Source organism: Rhincodon typus, chromosome 5 (genome assembly GCF_021869965.1).
Source record: "Rhincodon typus isolate 14 chromosome 5, sRhiTyp1.1, whole genome shotgun sequence".
Lineage (NCBI taxonomy): Eukaryota > Metazoa > Chordata > Chondrichthyes > Orectolobiformes > Rhincodontidae > Rhincodon > Rhincodon typus.
This window is the reverse complement of record NC_063336.1, coordinates 3,709,734-3,725,829: the sequence shown is the minus strand read 5'-3', so window position 1 is coordinate 3,725,829 and position 16,096 is coordinate 3,709,734. Positions and strand designations below refer to the sequence as shown.

At 40.6% G+C, this 16,096-nt stretch overlaps 2 protein-coding genes across 2 annotated transcripts in view; both read right to left on the bottom strand.

The window, feature by feature from the left end:
• The window catches only part of LOC109930964 (dynein axonemal heavy chain 8-like), a 2,199,840-nt gene that overhangs the window by 1,525,909 nt on the left and 657,835 nt on the right, over nucleotides 1-16,096 (bottom strand). The window lies entirely within an intron of this gene.
• LOC109918465 (dynein axonemal heavy chain 8-like) overlaps nucleotides 1-16,096 on the bottom strand; it is an 876,900-nt gene that overhangs the window by 424,651 nt on the left and 436,153 nt on the right. The window contains exons 25-27 of the mRNA XM_048596621.1: nucleotides 15,212-15,325; nucleotides 7,988-8,050; nucleotides 703-803 (exon numbers count right to left, since the gene is read on the bottom strand). Of these exons, the coding sequence (XP_048452578.1) occupies nucleotides 703-803; nucleotides 7,988-8,050; nucleotides 15,212-15,325 (278 nt within the window). The remainder of the gene's footprint in view (nucleotides 1-702; nucleotides 804-7,987; nucleotides 8,051-15,211; nucleotides 15,326-16,096) is intronic.

Here is a 16,096-nt window from a genome sequence, read left to right as displayed (position 1 = left end):
TCCTCTATCCTCTCCTCTATCCCTCTTCTATCCGCCTCCCACTCTCTCCCTATTTATTTCAAAACCCCCTTCCCCTCCCCCTTTTCTGATGAAGGGTCTAGGCCCGAAACGTCAGCCTCTCTGCTCCTATGATGCTGCTTGGCCTGCTGTGTTCAACCAGAAAAACTAATTGGGTTAAAGACTGACACGTTCCACGAACCTGTTGCGATGTTCCTTAAGATATGAAAGGAAGTAACTACAAAGATAGTGGATACTGATGATAAAATCCCAAAGGCATGTCAGATGTTCACCCCTTATACATCCACACTGCCTGTGTGGTAAGCCAATTGTTGAGGAGAAACTTCTGGAAATGTGGCATGCCCACACTGGATTGGAGGAAAAATACACAAGAAAGGGCAATCTCGGAGTGATGTCAAGTCATAACAGTGCTTCCTTTGAAAAGCAAAGTGTATTGACAGTTATGGTCAAAAGACAAGCTAAAAAGCATGGGCAATCTCAACCAAATCAGCAATTTGTCCTTGCCCACACAGTGGAAAGCGTGATCTGAAATCAGGCTCCACAGCATATTCAGACATGCAACACATGACTCTATGTATGGTTTGCTACAAGTGTAAGTTAAAGCATTCCTGACACCAGTAAAATATCCACTTGCAGTCACATGCAAATCAGCCCAGTTTAATTCTAGTGCCAAATACAACTTACTTATTTTTCTGCAGTATTTCATAATCTTGTACTGGCAAACCAAATAAACGCTCTCCTGAAGAGTATGTCACAAACTTCCGCCATAGCTCATCAAACCAACTCTGAAATAAATCACAGCAGACATCAGAGATAGTCAAAGTGTTCTGAATTGCAGGTATTACATAAAGATTCCTTCTGTATGTGTACAATTTTTATAAACTATGTTTTCTTACACACTAATCTAATTTGTTCAATAATTAGGTTTATAAACATCTTTGCGCAAGAGATCAGTTGGTAATGATAGACAGTTAGCCAGTAATACTTGAAAATACACTCATTAAAAAGGGAATCTTTCTTGCACTTCCATATAATTAATTGCCACATACATCTAAATTAGGAGCTTCACTCCTTTAAGAATTATTCATGCTGAACCATGGCTGACCATGAAATAAACCTTCCTTGACCCAACGCCAGTGATGGAATCTGGGATTTTAGAGTTAATCAAGATGTTGCTCTAATTTGAATGGACGAAAAATTGTGGGCAGCATCTCTACATTTCGCTAATAGTCCACTGGCTGACTGCATTTGTGGTAAAGAATTTTGAAATGCTTACCTACATGGTATTCAATAAGGTGTCACACAAAAGGTCCTTGCTCAAGACAGGAGATATGATAATGGGTTATGCGCTGGCATCAATTAATGATTGGTTAACATGCAGAGGATGGAGAGTCAAATTAATGGGTCCTTTTTCTGGTTGGAAAGACGTAACTGCTGGATGTTACAAGGATCCATCTAAGGGTTTTAATTATTCACTGTCTTTATGAATGACTTGGAGGAAGGGGTGGAGTGCAATGTATCAAAATTTGCTGATGATACAACAATAGGTGGGAGGGCATTCCAGGATGAGAACTTAAGGAATATGCAGGGGGTTATAGATAGGCTGAGGAAAAACTCAACAGACAGAGACTATTGTAAAAAGTGCAAAGTTATGCACTTTGGCAGGAAGAATCTTAAATGGCATGGGACTCCAAGAATGCGGAACACAGAGGGATCTGTGTGTTCTTGTGCATGAAATATAATAGATTAGTATGCAGGCATATCAAGTGATTAAGAAAGTTAATGGAATTTTGACTTTTATTGCAAGGAGGCAAGAGTTTAAAAGTAGGCAAGTCCTGTCATTATTGTACAATACGCATTAAGATCACACCTGGAGCACTGTGTATAGCTTTGGTCTCCATGGTTTAGAAAGGACATACTAGCAGTGGTTGCAGTTCAAAAGAAATTCACTAGGCTGATCACTGGCATGAAGGGATTGACATATCAAGAATGGCTAAACAGTTTAGACCTTTATTCACTAACATTGAGAAAAACAAGGGATGGTTTCATTCAAATCTACAAGATTATGAGGGGGCTTGATAGGGTAAATGTTGAGAAAATGTTTATTGGGGACATAGTTACAGAATAAGGGTAAACTCATCTAAAAGTGAGATGCAAAGGGATGCATTCTCCTAAATGGTACTGAATATCTGGAATTCTCTGTTCCAGAGAGTAGTGGGGTTTGATCACTGAAAGTATTTAAAGGTGATAGATAGATTTTTAGATTTTTACCTACTCTTATTTCTTATGTTCTAATTAGATTCTCCTGGAGTTTCAGAAACATTTTGGTAAGGTTCATAGTTTAGTAGATATGAACATTTAGCAGGTAATTACACAAGCATTGTGGACTTGTAAAAAGACTAAGGCAAAGTTGTATCATCACCACCACTGGTGATCTATTATATTCAAGATTTTTGTTTATTCCTTTGGGATATGTGTGATGCTGACTAGACCAGGATTCATTGCCCATCTCTAATTGTCCTTGACAATGGTGAAAGGATAACTTACTATTATCTGTCTATTTATGTGCAAAACAAAACACTTTTGGTTAAAGGAAATCTGAAGCAAGACCTTAGCATTTGAATTGATTTAAAATAGCTTGCAATAATAATGAAGATAAACAGTTTTATCGCATTAGATACTTCAGATAATCAAGCGCAGGTTAAAGTAAAATGTGCAAATTAAATGAATGGGAACATAGAACATAGAACATTACAGCGCTGTACAGGCGCTTCGGCCCTCGATGTTGCGCCGACCTGTGAAACCAATCTGAAGCCCATCTAACCTAAACTATTCCATTATCATCCATATGTTTATCCAATGACCATTTAAATGCCCTTAAAGTTGGCGAGTCTACTACTTTTGCAGGCAGGGCATTCCACGCCCTTACTACTCTCTGAGTAAAGAACCTACCTCTGACATCTGTCCTATATCTAACACCCCTCAATTTAAAGCTATGTCCCCTCGTGCTAGCCATCACCATCCGAGGAAAAAGGCTCCCACTGTCCACCCTATCTAATCCTCTGATCATCTTGGAACAAGAATCAAAATTAATTTTATGTTGAATTTCATTCCTTATCCACAAACCTTGAAGTTTGAAACAAATAAATCCCTGAGATACATGTAGATAAGAAGTGCCATTTATTTTAAAAATGCCGAGAAAGGTTTTAAACCTTCAGGCAAAAACTGATCCAAACAAGATGAAATATACATCTGCTCTGGAGGACGTGATGGCCTAGTAGTATTGTTGCTAAATTATTCATCCAGAAACTCCAGACCAAGTATGGATGGCAGTTTCCTTCCCTAAAGGACATTAGGGAACCAAATGGCTTTTCCTGACAATTGACAATGGATTCTTGGCCATCATTAAACTCTTAATTCCAGATGTTTATTGAATTCAAATTCCACCATCTGCTGTGGTGGAATTCGAACCCAGGCCCCCAAGACACTAGCTGGGTCTCTGGATTAACAGTCCAGTGACAATACCACTAGGCCACCTGCCCTATTATTATGTCTTATTATGTAAATTATTAGTTTTCTAATTTACAAATTACAAAAAGATCGCAAGATAGAACTTGAACCAGATATGTCTTTACAGCTATACAGTCAGACCTAGACTGACCCAAAGCTCCTACTCCAGGTTACCTGACCCACTCTCTTAAAGGGCAGCATGCCCCCAGGCCCAACATTACATACATAATTTCCCTCCCTCTTTATTTCAACAACTTCTATCAATGAACATAAATACAGCAATTGTAAATATTACTCAGGCATTGTAGCCAACATATGTACATTGTCAGGAATATTTACAAAAACATGGAACACATGCAAATGGACACTCCATTCCCCTCCCCCGCGCCCCCCAGCCCCACCGCCAAGCAAGCATTGTTACTATAGTCTACATTAATATGATTAATCTCTAAGGGGATGGCAGTTTATAGAAGAGCTCCTTCCAGTCTCAGGAGCCTTTTCTGGTACAGTCGCTCAGACTTCTGAAAGCTCTTGCTATTCAGCAAATGTGACCATCTGACTGGCTGGCATTGCCCAGTGATGCAGCTGCTGTATCCATCCTGGATATGAACAGCCCTGGCTTGGAGATACATGACTCAGTTGACCCCACTGGTCCCATTTGAAGCAGCTTGATATTCTGAGGGACTTCCTTCTGTTGGTGAGGTGCAGTGACAAGTTGGTCCCCCTGACTAAATGGGCTGCTTTCCCCTGGATGGTGTAAACTTCTTGACAGCTTGCTACGATCTCTCTACCTTAATTGGTTTGTGCAGTTTCATATTGCTTGTTACTTTGGTCTTATACCTATCATGTTATTCCAGTTATTTGGTTTGTCTCCTTATTTTCAATTTTATGTAATTATCTCCCTGCCTCAATTAATTGGTTTATAGGTCATGCCTTTCACTCGCTATTCAGCTGATGAATCTTTACTCACACCGTCTGACACTTTTGATCACCTGCAGAGACTTATTATTCAACCTGTTGAAACTCCACTCACACCATTTGCATGAACTTTTGATCTCTCTGCTATAAATTCGGTGCCTATGTGCCTCTCTGCACTTCACCTGATGAAGGGGCAGTGTTTCAAAAGCTTGTGATTTCAAATAAACTGGTTGGATTATAACCTTGCGTAGTGTGACTTCTGACCTTGTCCACCCTACTCCAACACAGGCACCTCCACACCATTGCTCTTGTAGCCACTGTATTTGTATGGCAAGTACACTCGATTTCAATAAATTTCTAGAATTAAGAGTCTAATTATGACATTTTAAATCAGTATCAATTATCAGAAAATCCCATCTGGTATTCACTAATGTCCTGCAAGGAAGGATAACTGCTATCTTTACCTGGTCTGGCCTACATGTGACTCCAGATTCCCAGTAATGTGATTAACTCTCAACTGCCCCTGAAATAGCCGAGCAAACCACTTAATTGTAATATACGCCATGATGTCTCAAAGAAAGAAATGAAACCAGACAGCATTGACCTATGCACCAAAAATGACAATAGCAATAACAGCCCTGTCAGCCCTGCAAAGTAACATCTCGGGACTAGTGTTAAAATTGGGAGAGCCGTCTCCCAAACTATACAAGAAACAGCCTGTCATAGTCAAAACTCATGGAACTATACATTTCAGACATAGTCCAGACACAACCTTCACCACTCCTAGATATGTCCTGACACACCAGCAGGATAGGCCCAGCAGAGATGGCAGCATGGTGCTATACAGTCAGAGGGAATTGCCCTGGGAGACCTCAGCATTGACTCCAGACACCATGAAGTCTCATAGCATTAGGTCAAACATGGGCAAGGAAATCTGCAGATTACCGCCTACCGTCCTCTCTCGGCAGATTACTCTGTGCTTCTCCATGTTCAACAACATTTGGAAGAAACACAGAGGTAGTAAGGGCTCAGAATGTACACTGGTAGGAGGATTTCAATGTCTACCATCAAGAGTGGCTCAGCAACAGCACAACAGATTGAGCTGGTCAGGTCCAAAAGGACACTGTTGCTAGACTTTGTCTGCAGCAGGTGGTGAGGGAGACCAACAAGTGGGAAAACCATATTTGACCTCATCCTCACCAATCTTCTAGTCACAGGTACATCTGTCCATGACAGTATTGGTAAGAGTGAACACTGCACAATCCCTGCCCAAATGAAGTCCCACCTTCACATTGAGAATACCTTACATCATCCCATATGGCACTATCACCATATTAAATGGGGCAGATTTGATGTGCTCTGGGCCAACAACAGCAACAGAATCATACTCTAACACAATCTGAAACCTCATGGCCTGGAATATGTTCAACTCAACCATTACCATCAAGCCAAGAGATCAGCCCTGGGGTTCAATGGAGTGTGTAGGAGGGCATAGCAAAAACAGCACGTGGCATGTGCAGAATTGAGACGTCAACCTAGTGAACCTACAAATAGGACTACTTGCATGCAAAACAGCATAAACAGCAAGTGATAGATGGAACTAAGTCGGCCCACAACCAACGGTTCTGATCTAAACTCTGCTGTCCTGCCACATCCAGTCGTACTCACCAACGTAGCTTCACAAGTATCCCCCTCCTCAATGTTGGAACAGCCATCAGTACTAAAGATAAGGCTGATGCACTTGTACCAATTTTTCAGTCAGAGGTGCCGAGTGGATGATCCATCTCAGCTGCTCGTCCAGAGGTCCCCAGCATTACAGATACCAGTCTTCAGCCAATTCAATTTATTCCACGTGATATGAAGAAACAGTTGTAGATATTCGATAGTGCAAAGGCCATGGGCTCCGACAACATTCCTGCAATAACACTTAAGATTTGTGCTCCAGGGCTTGTCGCTCCCCTTGTCAAATTGTTCCAGTACGGTTACACCACTGGCACCTAACTAACAACATAGAAAATTACCCAGGTAAGTCCTGTACACACAATGCAGGACAAATCCAAGTCAATAATTACTTAGTCCACTCTTGATCATCAGTAAAGTGATGGAAGATGTCATCAACAGTACTGTCAAGCAGCACCTGCTCAGTGATAATCTGCAGGTTCTGTCAGGTCCACTCAGCTCCTGACCTCAGTACAGTATTAGTTCAAACATGGACCAAAGATCTAAATTCCAAAAGTGACGTGAGAGTGACTTCTCTTGACATCAAGGCTGTATTTGACTGGGTGTGTCATCAAGGTGCTCTAGCCAAACTGGAATCAATGGGAATCGGGGGACAAACTCTCCGCTGTTTGGAGTCATACCTGGAATATAGGAAGATGGATGTGGTTGTTGGACGTCAGTCATCTCAGCTCCAGGACATCTACATAGGAGTTCATCAGGGTACAGTCCTAGGCCCAACCATCTTCAGATACTTCAACAATAACCTTGCCTCCTTCATAAGGCCAGAGTGAGGGTGTTCGCTAAAGATTGCACAATATTCAGCATCACTCCCAACTCCTCAGGTATCCATATCCAAATGCAACAATACCTGAAAAATATCCAGGCTTGGGCTGACAGGTTGCAAATAGCATTCATGCCACGCAATGTCAGGCACTAATCATTTCCAATAAGAGACAATTTAACTACTGCCCCTTGACAGTCAATGAATGGCATTACCAATACTGAATCTCCTACTATTAACATCCTGCAGATTACCATCGATGAGAAACTGAACTGAACTTACCAGATAAAAACAGTGGCTAGAAGAGCAGGTCAGAGGCTAGCAATACCTCACCCAACTCATCTCCTGACTCCCCAGATCCTGTCCACCATCTACAAGGCACAAGTCAGGATTGTGATATAATATTCCTCACTTGCCTGGGTGGGGGTAATTCCAATCATTCTCAAGAACCTTGACACCATCTAGGGCAAAGCGGTTCCTTGATTGACTCCACATCCATGAACAGTCACTCCAGCACCAACTCTCAGTAACAGAGGTGTGTATCATTCCTAAGATGCACTGCAGTAATTCACCATGGATCCTTAGACAGTATGTTACAAACCAATAGCAATTACTGTCTAGAAGAAGAAGGGCAGCAGACACACGGGAACACCATCACCTAGAACTTCTCCTCCAAACCACTTACTATCCTAACTTGGAAATATATCACCACTCTTTCACTGTCAATGGGTCAAAATCCTGGAATTTCCTCCCTAACAGTATGACATATGGGCTGCAACATTTGAAGACAGCTGCTCGCCACTACCTACTCAACGGCTACAAGGGATGGTTTATAAATGCTAACCAAAACATCAACAGCCAAGTCCCACGAGTCGATGAAAGAAAATGTGAAAACTGACCTGAACTGAAGTTGGCAAACCACAGGAAAGTTATATGTTTGCAAGAATTCATACGAGAACACTTGTAAAGTTTTGAGACATTTTTCTGTTGTTTAATTGCCCTTAACCATCAACTCACACACTGTTATTCCTTTATTGTTACCTGAAAGATCTGTAATCTGGTGCTGGCTTCTGCAGGTGCAATACCCGGTACCATTGGGCCTTCCTAAAACAACATAATGAAATACAATGTTCACAAAATTGATTTTATATGAAAATGTGTGTTCTGTATCAGCAACTAACTTCAACCCAGCAATTAGAGAATTCAGAAAGTGTTAGAAGTATTAATCCACACTAAGTTCACGACTGGAGTTCTTAGAGATAAACACAAGGTGAAACTACTTACTGATCTAACAATGTGACATGATGTAATTAATTTTTCTAATGCACTGTGCACTTCAAAAGGTCTGGTAAGAATACAAATTCTATCTTTATTTTATATCAAAATTAATGCTGGCATCAATAACATTCCACAAATGTTATAACTAGATCCATTTTACTAAAACGTATGTCAGGTTTCTGATGCAGGAATACCACATTGTGCCCATAAAACATGTAATTGTAATGGATTGACAGAAAAATTCTGTTTGACAGAATCAACCCAGCAAAACAAAAAGTCAAATTCCACTTCTGTGTAAAAAGTCCAATTGTCAGTTCAAGGCACTCTAGATGGAGCACACCCTGTGAATAATCCATAGATTGCTCACATGTTACACAGTATATCACTGCCGAGCAATAGTAAATGTGGCTTCCTTGATATATATGTATGTACATATGTAAATGAATTTAGATAATAAGTCTTTTGCCAAAGCTAATTGTCTTGTATTCATCAGGACCATTTACAAGATCAAGATCAAGCCCTCATGGTCCTATCAACCCATAGCGCTGCTCTTTTCTTAAAGAAACAGATGGCTAGTGGTGGTTTGGGAGGGGATTTTTTCCTAACCAATCTTTTCAAAGATGTTTTGAGACACCTCTGAAGCAGGTGGAACTTGAACCCATGCCTCCTGTCTCAGAAATAGAAATAGTACCACTGTGCCTTAAGAGCCCATGGATGGTGGTTTAACTTGAGAGTCATCATATCTCAAACAAGGGGAGAGACTGAGAAGGACAGTCCATCACAGTAATCTCAGCCAATGCAGAAATTGAATCCATGCTGTTGGTATCACTCTGCATTGAGCCAACTGAGCTAAACAGACTCCCATTTCCAAAAAATGTTGCGGGAAAACACTCTATTTACGCTCCCTGAGAAGAGAGTGTGCATTGGTTGGCAAATGGATTCTGATTGAGGCACTGTCATGTTCAAAATGTTGGTCTAATAATCACTTGTCAGGGATTAATTAACTCCATGAGTTAGTTTATTTACAATTGTAAATTATCAGTGATAAATCAGGCATTAGAACAAACAAGTGGTTTCAATGTGTGCAACGAGGAACTCAAAACAGACCACCTGCAAACAGAGTCACAACATTGAGCTGGATTTGCCAACAAAAGTAATTGCCACTCTGTTCCTGCTTTTTTACCAAAGGACAGAGCTCCGCATTTCTGACAGGAGATTCTAACAGGACTGTCAGAAAAAATGGAGCTTTACTTCCATTCTCACAGTTCTCTCCTGAGCAGAACTGTCAGGCAAGTCAATCCATGTCCCCTTTTCAGAGTAGTCAGCTGAGGTATTTTGAAATTTAAATGTCTAGAATTGTAGTCAGGTGGATAGGATGGCAAATGGGTACGATGCCAATCAAGTAGGGTGTAAGATGTAAGATGGTCGACAGGTTGCCAGGGGCAAGGAGGTGAGGGGCCAGGTAAGTGATGCAGTGTCCAGGATAGGTCTGAATGGATGCAAGAAATCACATTCAGAGTGGGGTGAGGGAGCTGGGGAGGGAGGGTGTCAATCTAGGGGTAGTGGAGGTAGAGAGTGATTCAGGTCCAGTGGGAGAGGTGACATGTCTAGAGAGTGGTTGGGTGGGGTGGGAAAGACAGATCATGTCCCAGCAGGTATCCCCAACTATCAACATCCTGGCGGTTACCATTGACCAGAAACTCAACTGGACTTGCCACATAAGAAGCAAAAAGGTGATAGTTTTAAAAAGGTGTCATGTGTCAGAGCAGGCTTGGTGGGCCAAAGGGCCTGTTCCGGTGTTGTATCATTCTTTGTCCTTTGCTGCATGTCCTGTGACCACCAATGAGACTCCAGGATAGAATGTTGTCACCATGGTGCAAGAATCAAGGATGTCTTGAAGGAGCTACAGGACATTCTGGAGAGGGAGAGTGAACAGCCAGTGACCTTCCATTGGTACCAAAAATGTGGGTTAACAAAAGGGATGAGGTTTTAAAAACCAAATATAGCGGGGAGTTAGCAAGTAAGTTGAAAAGTAGGACCTCAAAGATAGTGATCTCAGGATTACAACCAGTGTCATGTGTTATAACATAGAACAGCAGGATATATCAGTTGTATACATGGCTAGAAAGATGGTGTGAGGGGGAGGGTTTCAGATTCATAGTGTCATAGAGATGTACAGCATGGAAACAGACCCTTTAGTCCAACTCGTCCATGCCAACCAGATTTCCTCAATTAATCGAGTCTCATTTGCAGCATTTGGCTCATATCCCTCTGAACCCTTTCTATTCATATACCCATCCAGATGCCTTTTAAATGTTGCAATTGTACCAGCCTCCACCACATCCTCTGGCAGCTCATTCCATACATGCACCATCCTCTGTGTGAAAATGTTGCCCCTTAGGTCCCTTTTATATCTTTCCTCTGTCACCTTAAACCTATACCCTCTAGTTTTAGACTCCCCCATTCCAGGAAAAGACCTTGGCTATTCACCCTATCCATGCGCCTCATGATTTTATAAACCTCTATAAGGTCACCCTTCAGTCTCCAATGTTCCAGGGAAAATAGCCCCAGCCTAATCAGCATCTTCCCAATAGCTCAAACCTTCCAACCCTAACAACATCCTTGTAAATTTTTTCTGAACCCTTTCAAGTTTCACAATATCCTTCCTATAGCAGGGAGACCAGAATTGAACGCAGAATTCCAAAAGTGGCTTAACCAATGTCTTGTACAGCCGCAACATGACCTCCCAACTGTTATACTCAATGCACTGACCAATAAAGGCAAGCGCACCAAATGCCTTCTTCACTATCCTATTCTATCTGCAACTCCACTTTCAAGGAACAATGAACCTTCACTCCGAGGTCTCTTTCTTCACGAACACTCCCCAGCACCTCACTATTAAATGTATAAGTCCTGCCCTGGTTTGCCTTTCCAAAATGCAACAACTCACATTTATCTGAATTAACCTCTATCTGCCACTCCTCGGCCCATTGGCCCATTTGTTCGAGGTCTCGTTGTACTTCTTTACTGTCCACTACACCTCCAATTTTGGCGTCATCTGCAAACTTACTAACTATACCTCCTATGTTCTCATCCAAATCATTTCTATAAATGACAAAAAGCAGTTGATCCAGCACTGATCCTTGTGGCATACTGCTGGTCACAAGCCACCAGTCTGAAAAGCAACCCTCCACCATTACCCTCTGTCTTCTATCTTCGAGGCAGTTCTGTATCAAAATGGCTATTTCTTCCTGTTTTCCATGTGATCCAATCCTGGGATATTGGGATGGCTCTAGGGGAGGTGGGACGAATACAAACTGAATGGGCAACTGGGACATATGTCTTCAGGCAAGTATTTGAGAGAGTGGTTGGCGCAGGTTTAAACTAGAATTGCAGGGATGGGAATGTATGCAGGGTGGCAAGAAAAAGAGAAACAAGAACAGTAATAAAAAAGCTTAATAAAATGCAAAAATGGTTATCAGGGTAATCAAGGGCAAAGGGAAAATAGGGACACAATACAAGAAATGGCAAAAAGCCAAGCTTAAAGGCTTTATATCTTACTGTACAAACCATTTGGAATAAGGTAAAAGAACTGATGGCGCAAATTGAGATAAATGGATATGAACTTGTTGCCATTATGGAGCTGTAGTTACAAGGAGATAAGAACTGGGAACTTAATGTTCAGGGATATTTGAGCGTTCAGAAAGACAGAAGGGAAGGAAATGGTAGCAGTTTTAATAAGAGGTGAAATGAGGACAGTTGTGAGAGATAATTCCAGCTCGAATGATGTAGAGTCTATCTGGGTGGAGGTAAATAACAGCAAGAGAAAGAAGGCATTGGTCAGATTAGTGTATAAACTCCCAAACAGTTGCTACAGCGTAGGAAAGCATATAAATCAACAAATAATATGGGCATGTAAAAAGAATAAAGCAACCATCATGAATGTCTTAAATCTTCATGTTGATTGGGCCAATCAAGTAGGGAAAGGTACCCGTGACAACAAATTCATAGATTGCAGTCGGTACAGTTTTCTATAGCAATGTCATGGAACCTATTGGGGAACAGGTTACCCTAGATCTGGTAACGGGCAATGAGGCAGATTTAACAAATAACTTCAGAATAAATATTCTTTAGGAAGCAGTGATTATAAAATGATAAATTTTAATATTTATTTTGAGTGTGAGAAACTTGGGTTGGGTACAACTATATTTAACTTAAATAAAGGGCACAACAATGAAAATGAGGATAAGTTTAGCTAAAGTGGACTGGGTGGATGGATTAGCAGGAAAGGCAGTAAACAAGCAGTGGCAGACATTGAAGGTAATTCATGACTCTCAGCAAGAACATATCCTCGCAATGAAGAAAAATCCTAAGATAGGGATAAACCAACCATGGCTAGCCAAAGAAGTTGAGGCGAGTATTAAGTTGAAAGAAAAAGCATGTAAAGAAGCAAAAGTCAGTGATAGGGTAAATTCAGAATCCATCAGCAGAGACTAAAAAAATTATAAAGACAGAGAAAATAAACTATGAGAGCAAATTAGGGAGTAATATAAAAAATTGACAATAAGACCTTCATTAAAGACATAAAAAGGAAGAGAGAGGCCAAAGTGAACATAGGCTCCTTAGAAAATGAATCTGGATAGGCAGTCATGGAGAACAAGAAAATTGAAAAGACGTTAAACAGATATCTTGCATCAGTCTTTACGGTGGAAGATACTTCAAACATCCCATTAATACTAAAGAATACAAGGGAAGAATTGAGTACCAACATCACCACTAGAGCATTAGTATTAGATAAATTAGTGGGTCTAAAAGCAGGTAAATCTCCAGGCCCTGATGGCTTGCATCCTAGGAACCTAAAAGAAGTAGTTGCAGAGATTAATGATGCATTGCTTATCATTTTCCAAGAATCCTTGATTCTAGAGAAATATCGGAAATTGGAAAACTGCCAATGTGACAGTCCAATTCAAAAAGGGAAGGATGCAAAAAGCTGGTAACAAAAGGCTAATTAGTCTAAAATCATTTATTGGAAAAATATTAAGGAAGTAATAACAGCAGATTGGAAAATTATAATCTAATCAAGCACATTCAAAATTGTTTCATAAAAGGGAGATCATATCTGATTAATGTATTAGATTTTTGAGGAAGTCTCAAATAGAGTGGAACCAATGGAGGTGTTGTATTTGAACTTCCAGAAGGCATTCGAAAAGGTTAAGTCATCAGAACAGCTTCTTTCTGGCCATTATCAGACTGTTGAATGGACTCTAGCCTCAAATAATGTAACCTGCAATGTAACCTGTATGCCTCTAAGTCTTGATATGTGCATCCTTTGCTTGCTGTGATCTGCCTGTACCACTTGTAAACAAAGCTTTTCACTGTATTTCGGTACATGTGACAATAAATTAATCACAACAAATCAAAGAGTCCATGGTGCTGAAGGTAGTATATTGGCATGGATTGAATATTGACTAATAACAGGAAACAGTGCATGGGGACAAGGAATTCTTCTTCAGGTTAGCGATCTGTGAACAGAGGGGTTGCACAGTAATCAGTGCTGGGACTGCAAGTGTTATATACATAGACATGGTAAAAGGACACAAATGAGCTATAGCCAAATTAGTAGACAACACAAATAGGTGCAAAGGCAAGTTGCAAGATGGATACAAACAGCTCATAGTCAAATATTAATAGGTTACGTAAGTTTGCAAAGAGTTGACAAATGGAGTATAATATCGGAAAATGTGAAGTTGTTCATTTGGAAAGGAAGAACAAAAGAACAATGTATGAGTTAAATGGAGAAAAACTGCAGAATACTGCAACACAAAAGGACTTGGGTGTACTTGTGCATGAAACACAGAAAGCTAGCTCACAGGTGCAGCAGGTAATCAGGAAGGCTAATAGAATGTTACCCCTTAATTCAAGGGGGTTGGAGTATAAGAGTAGGGAAGTCTTACTGCAACTGTACAAGGTGTTGGGGAGACCACATCAGGAGTACTGTGAGCAGTTTTGGTCCCTTGTTAAAGGAAATATATCATTTCATTGGAGGCAGTTCATAGAAGGTTCACTAGAATGATTCCTGGTATGAAAGGATTGTCTTATAAGCATGGCTAAACAGGTTGGGATTCTACTCACAGTAGTTTAGAAGAATGAGAGATGATCTTATTGAAAAATGTGAAATTCTTAGGGGGCTTGACAGGGTAAATGCAGTGAGAATATTTACCCTCATGGGAGAGTAAGGACCATAAGGTATAGTTTCAGAATAAAGGGGTGCCAATTTAAGACTGAGATAAGGATGAATTTCTTCTGTCAGAGGATTGAGAGTCTATGGAATTTCTTGCCGCAGAGGGCTGTAGGGGAAGAGTCTGTGTGTGTATTTAATGCTGAGATATATTCTTGATTAGTTGGGGTTACGAGGAAATGGCAGGAAAGTGGACATGAGGAACATCTGATCAGCCACAATCCTACTGAATGACTGAGGAGGCTTGAGGGGCAAAATGGCCCACTCTTGTTCTTATTTCTTATGGTCTAGGTCTGGCGGATCTGTGGAGAGAAAAAAACAGAGTTAACGTTTCAAGTCCAATGACTCTGCTTCAGAACCTTAGTACTGAGGAAAAGTCATATCGGATTTGAAAAATTGACTTAAAACTCTTCACTGTCACTAGATCAAGATTCTGAATCCCCCTTCCTAAAAACATTGTGGTGTACCTACACCAGGAGGACTGCAGTTGTTCACAAACAAAATCAGAAATTGCTGGAAAGACTCAGCGAGTCAGGCAGTATCTGTGAACAGAAAGCAGAGTTAAGGTTTTGGGTCCAGTGACCCTTCTTCAGAACTGAAGAATGTAGCTTCATGTCATGTTCTCATGAGTGATTCGTAATAGACAACAAACCACCTTGCCATTGATGTCCCGTATCCCATGACAGAATAAATACAATAATCCTTTCTAGTCCAGTACATTCTGTTGATCTAATATTATTACAACCTACTTTCTCATATTGTCTTCCATATTTGAGCACTTCTTTCTGAAAAACATCCACTGACTCCAGCAGGTTAGCTTTAAATTTGGGTTGAACTTGCACCAATTCGTCTTGCACATTTCTCTGTTAAGACAAGCAATTACAGCACAAAATGAAGTAAACATCACACTGCCAGATCTTACAACAGCTGAATTTGTCTGGTAATTTGATCTAACCAGTCAAAAATAAACAAGAAAATGTAAAGGCCAGTGAAACAGTGTTAAATCTTACTATTAAAACTGGAAGAATCAATTAGTGGTAATGTACAGCTCAGAATCTACAAAAGAAAATTGATCAGTTCCAACAATAAAGCTGTGAGTTAGTCATATAAGAATGTGGGTCAACCCACAGCAGGTAGACTGCAGTGGTTCAAGAAGGCAGCTCACCACCACCTTCTCAAGGGCAACTAGGAACGGGCAGTAAATGCTGGCACCCACATCCCACAAAAAAAATGAATCAAAAAAACATACATCAGAAAAAGACTTTCAATAATGTTTTTGGTGTGAGGTACGCAAATATTCATTGGAAATATTGTGTCTGTTTATATTGTACCCAAAACAAGAAGAAATTAGCAAGGTGTAGAGCTGGATGAACACAGCAGGCCAAGCAGCATCAGAGGAGCAGGAAGGCTGACGTTTCAGGCCTAGACCCTTCTACACCTTGTTGTCTCAGATTCTCCAGCATCTGCAGTTCCTACTATCTCTGAAGAAATTAGCAATGCTTCAATACTTTTCAATTACTTAGATAATAAATCTGACAAATAGTTGAGACAAACACAGAACATGCTGATGAAACTCTGAGGGTCTGGCAGCATGCAGACCATTAAATCTCAACTTCAATTCAGATTGTCTAAAG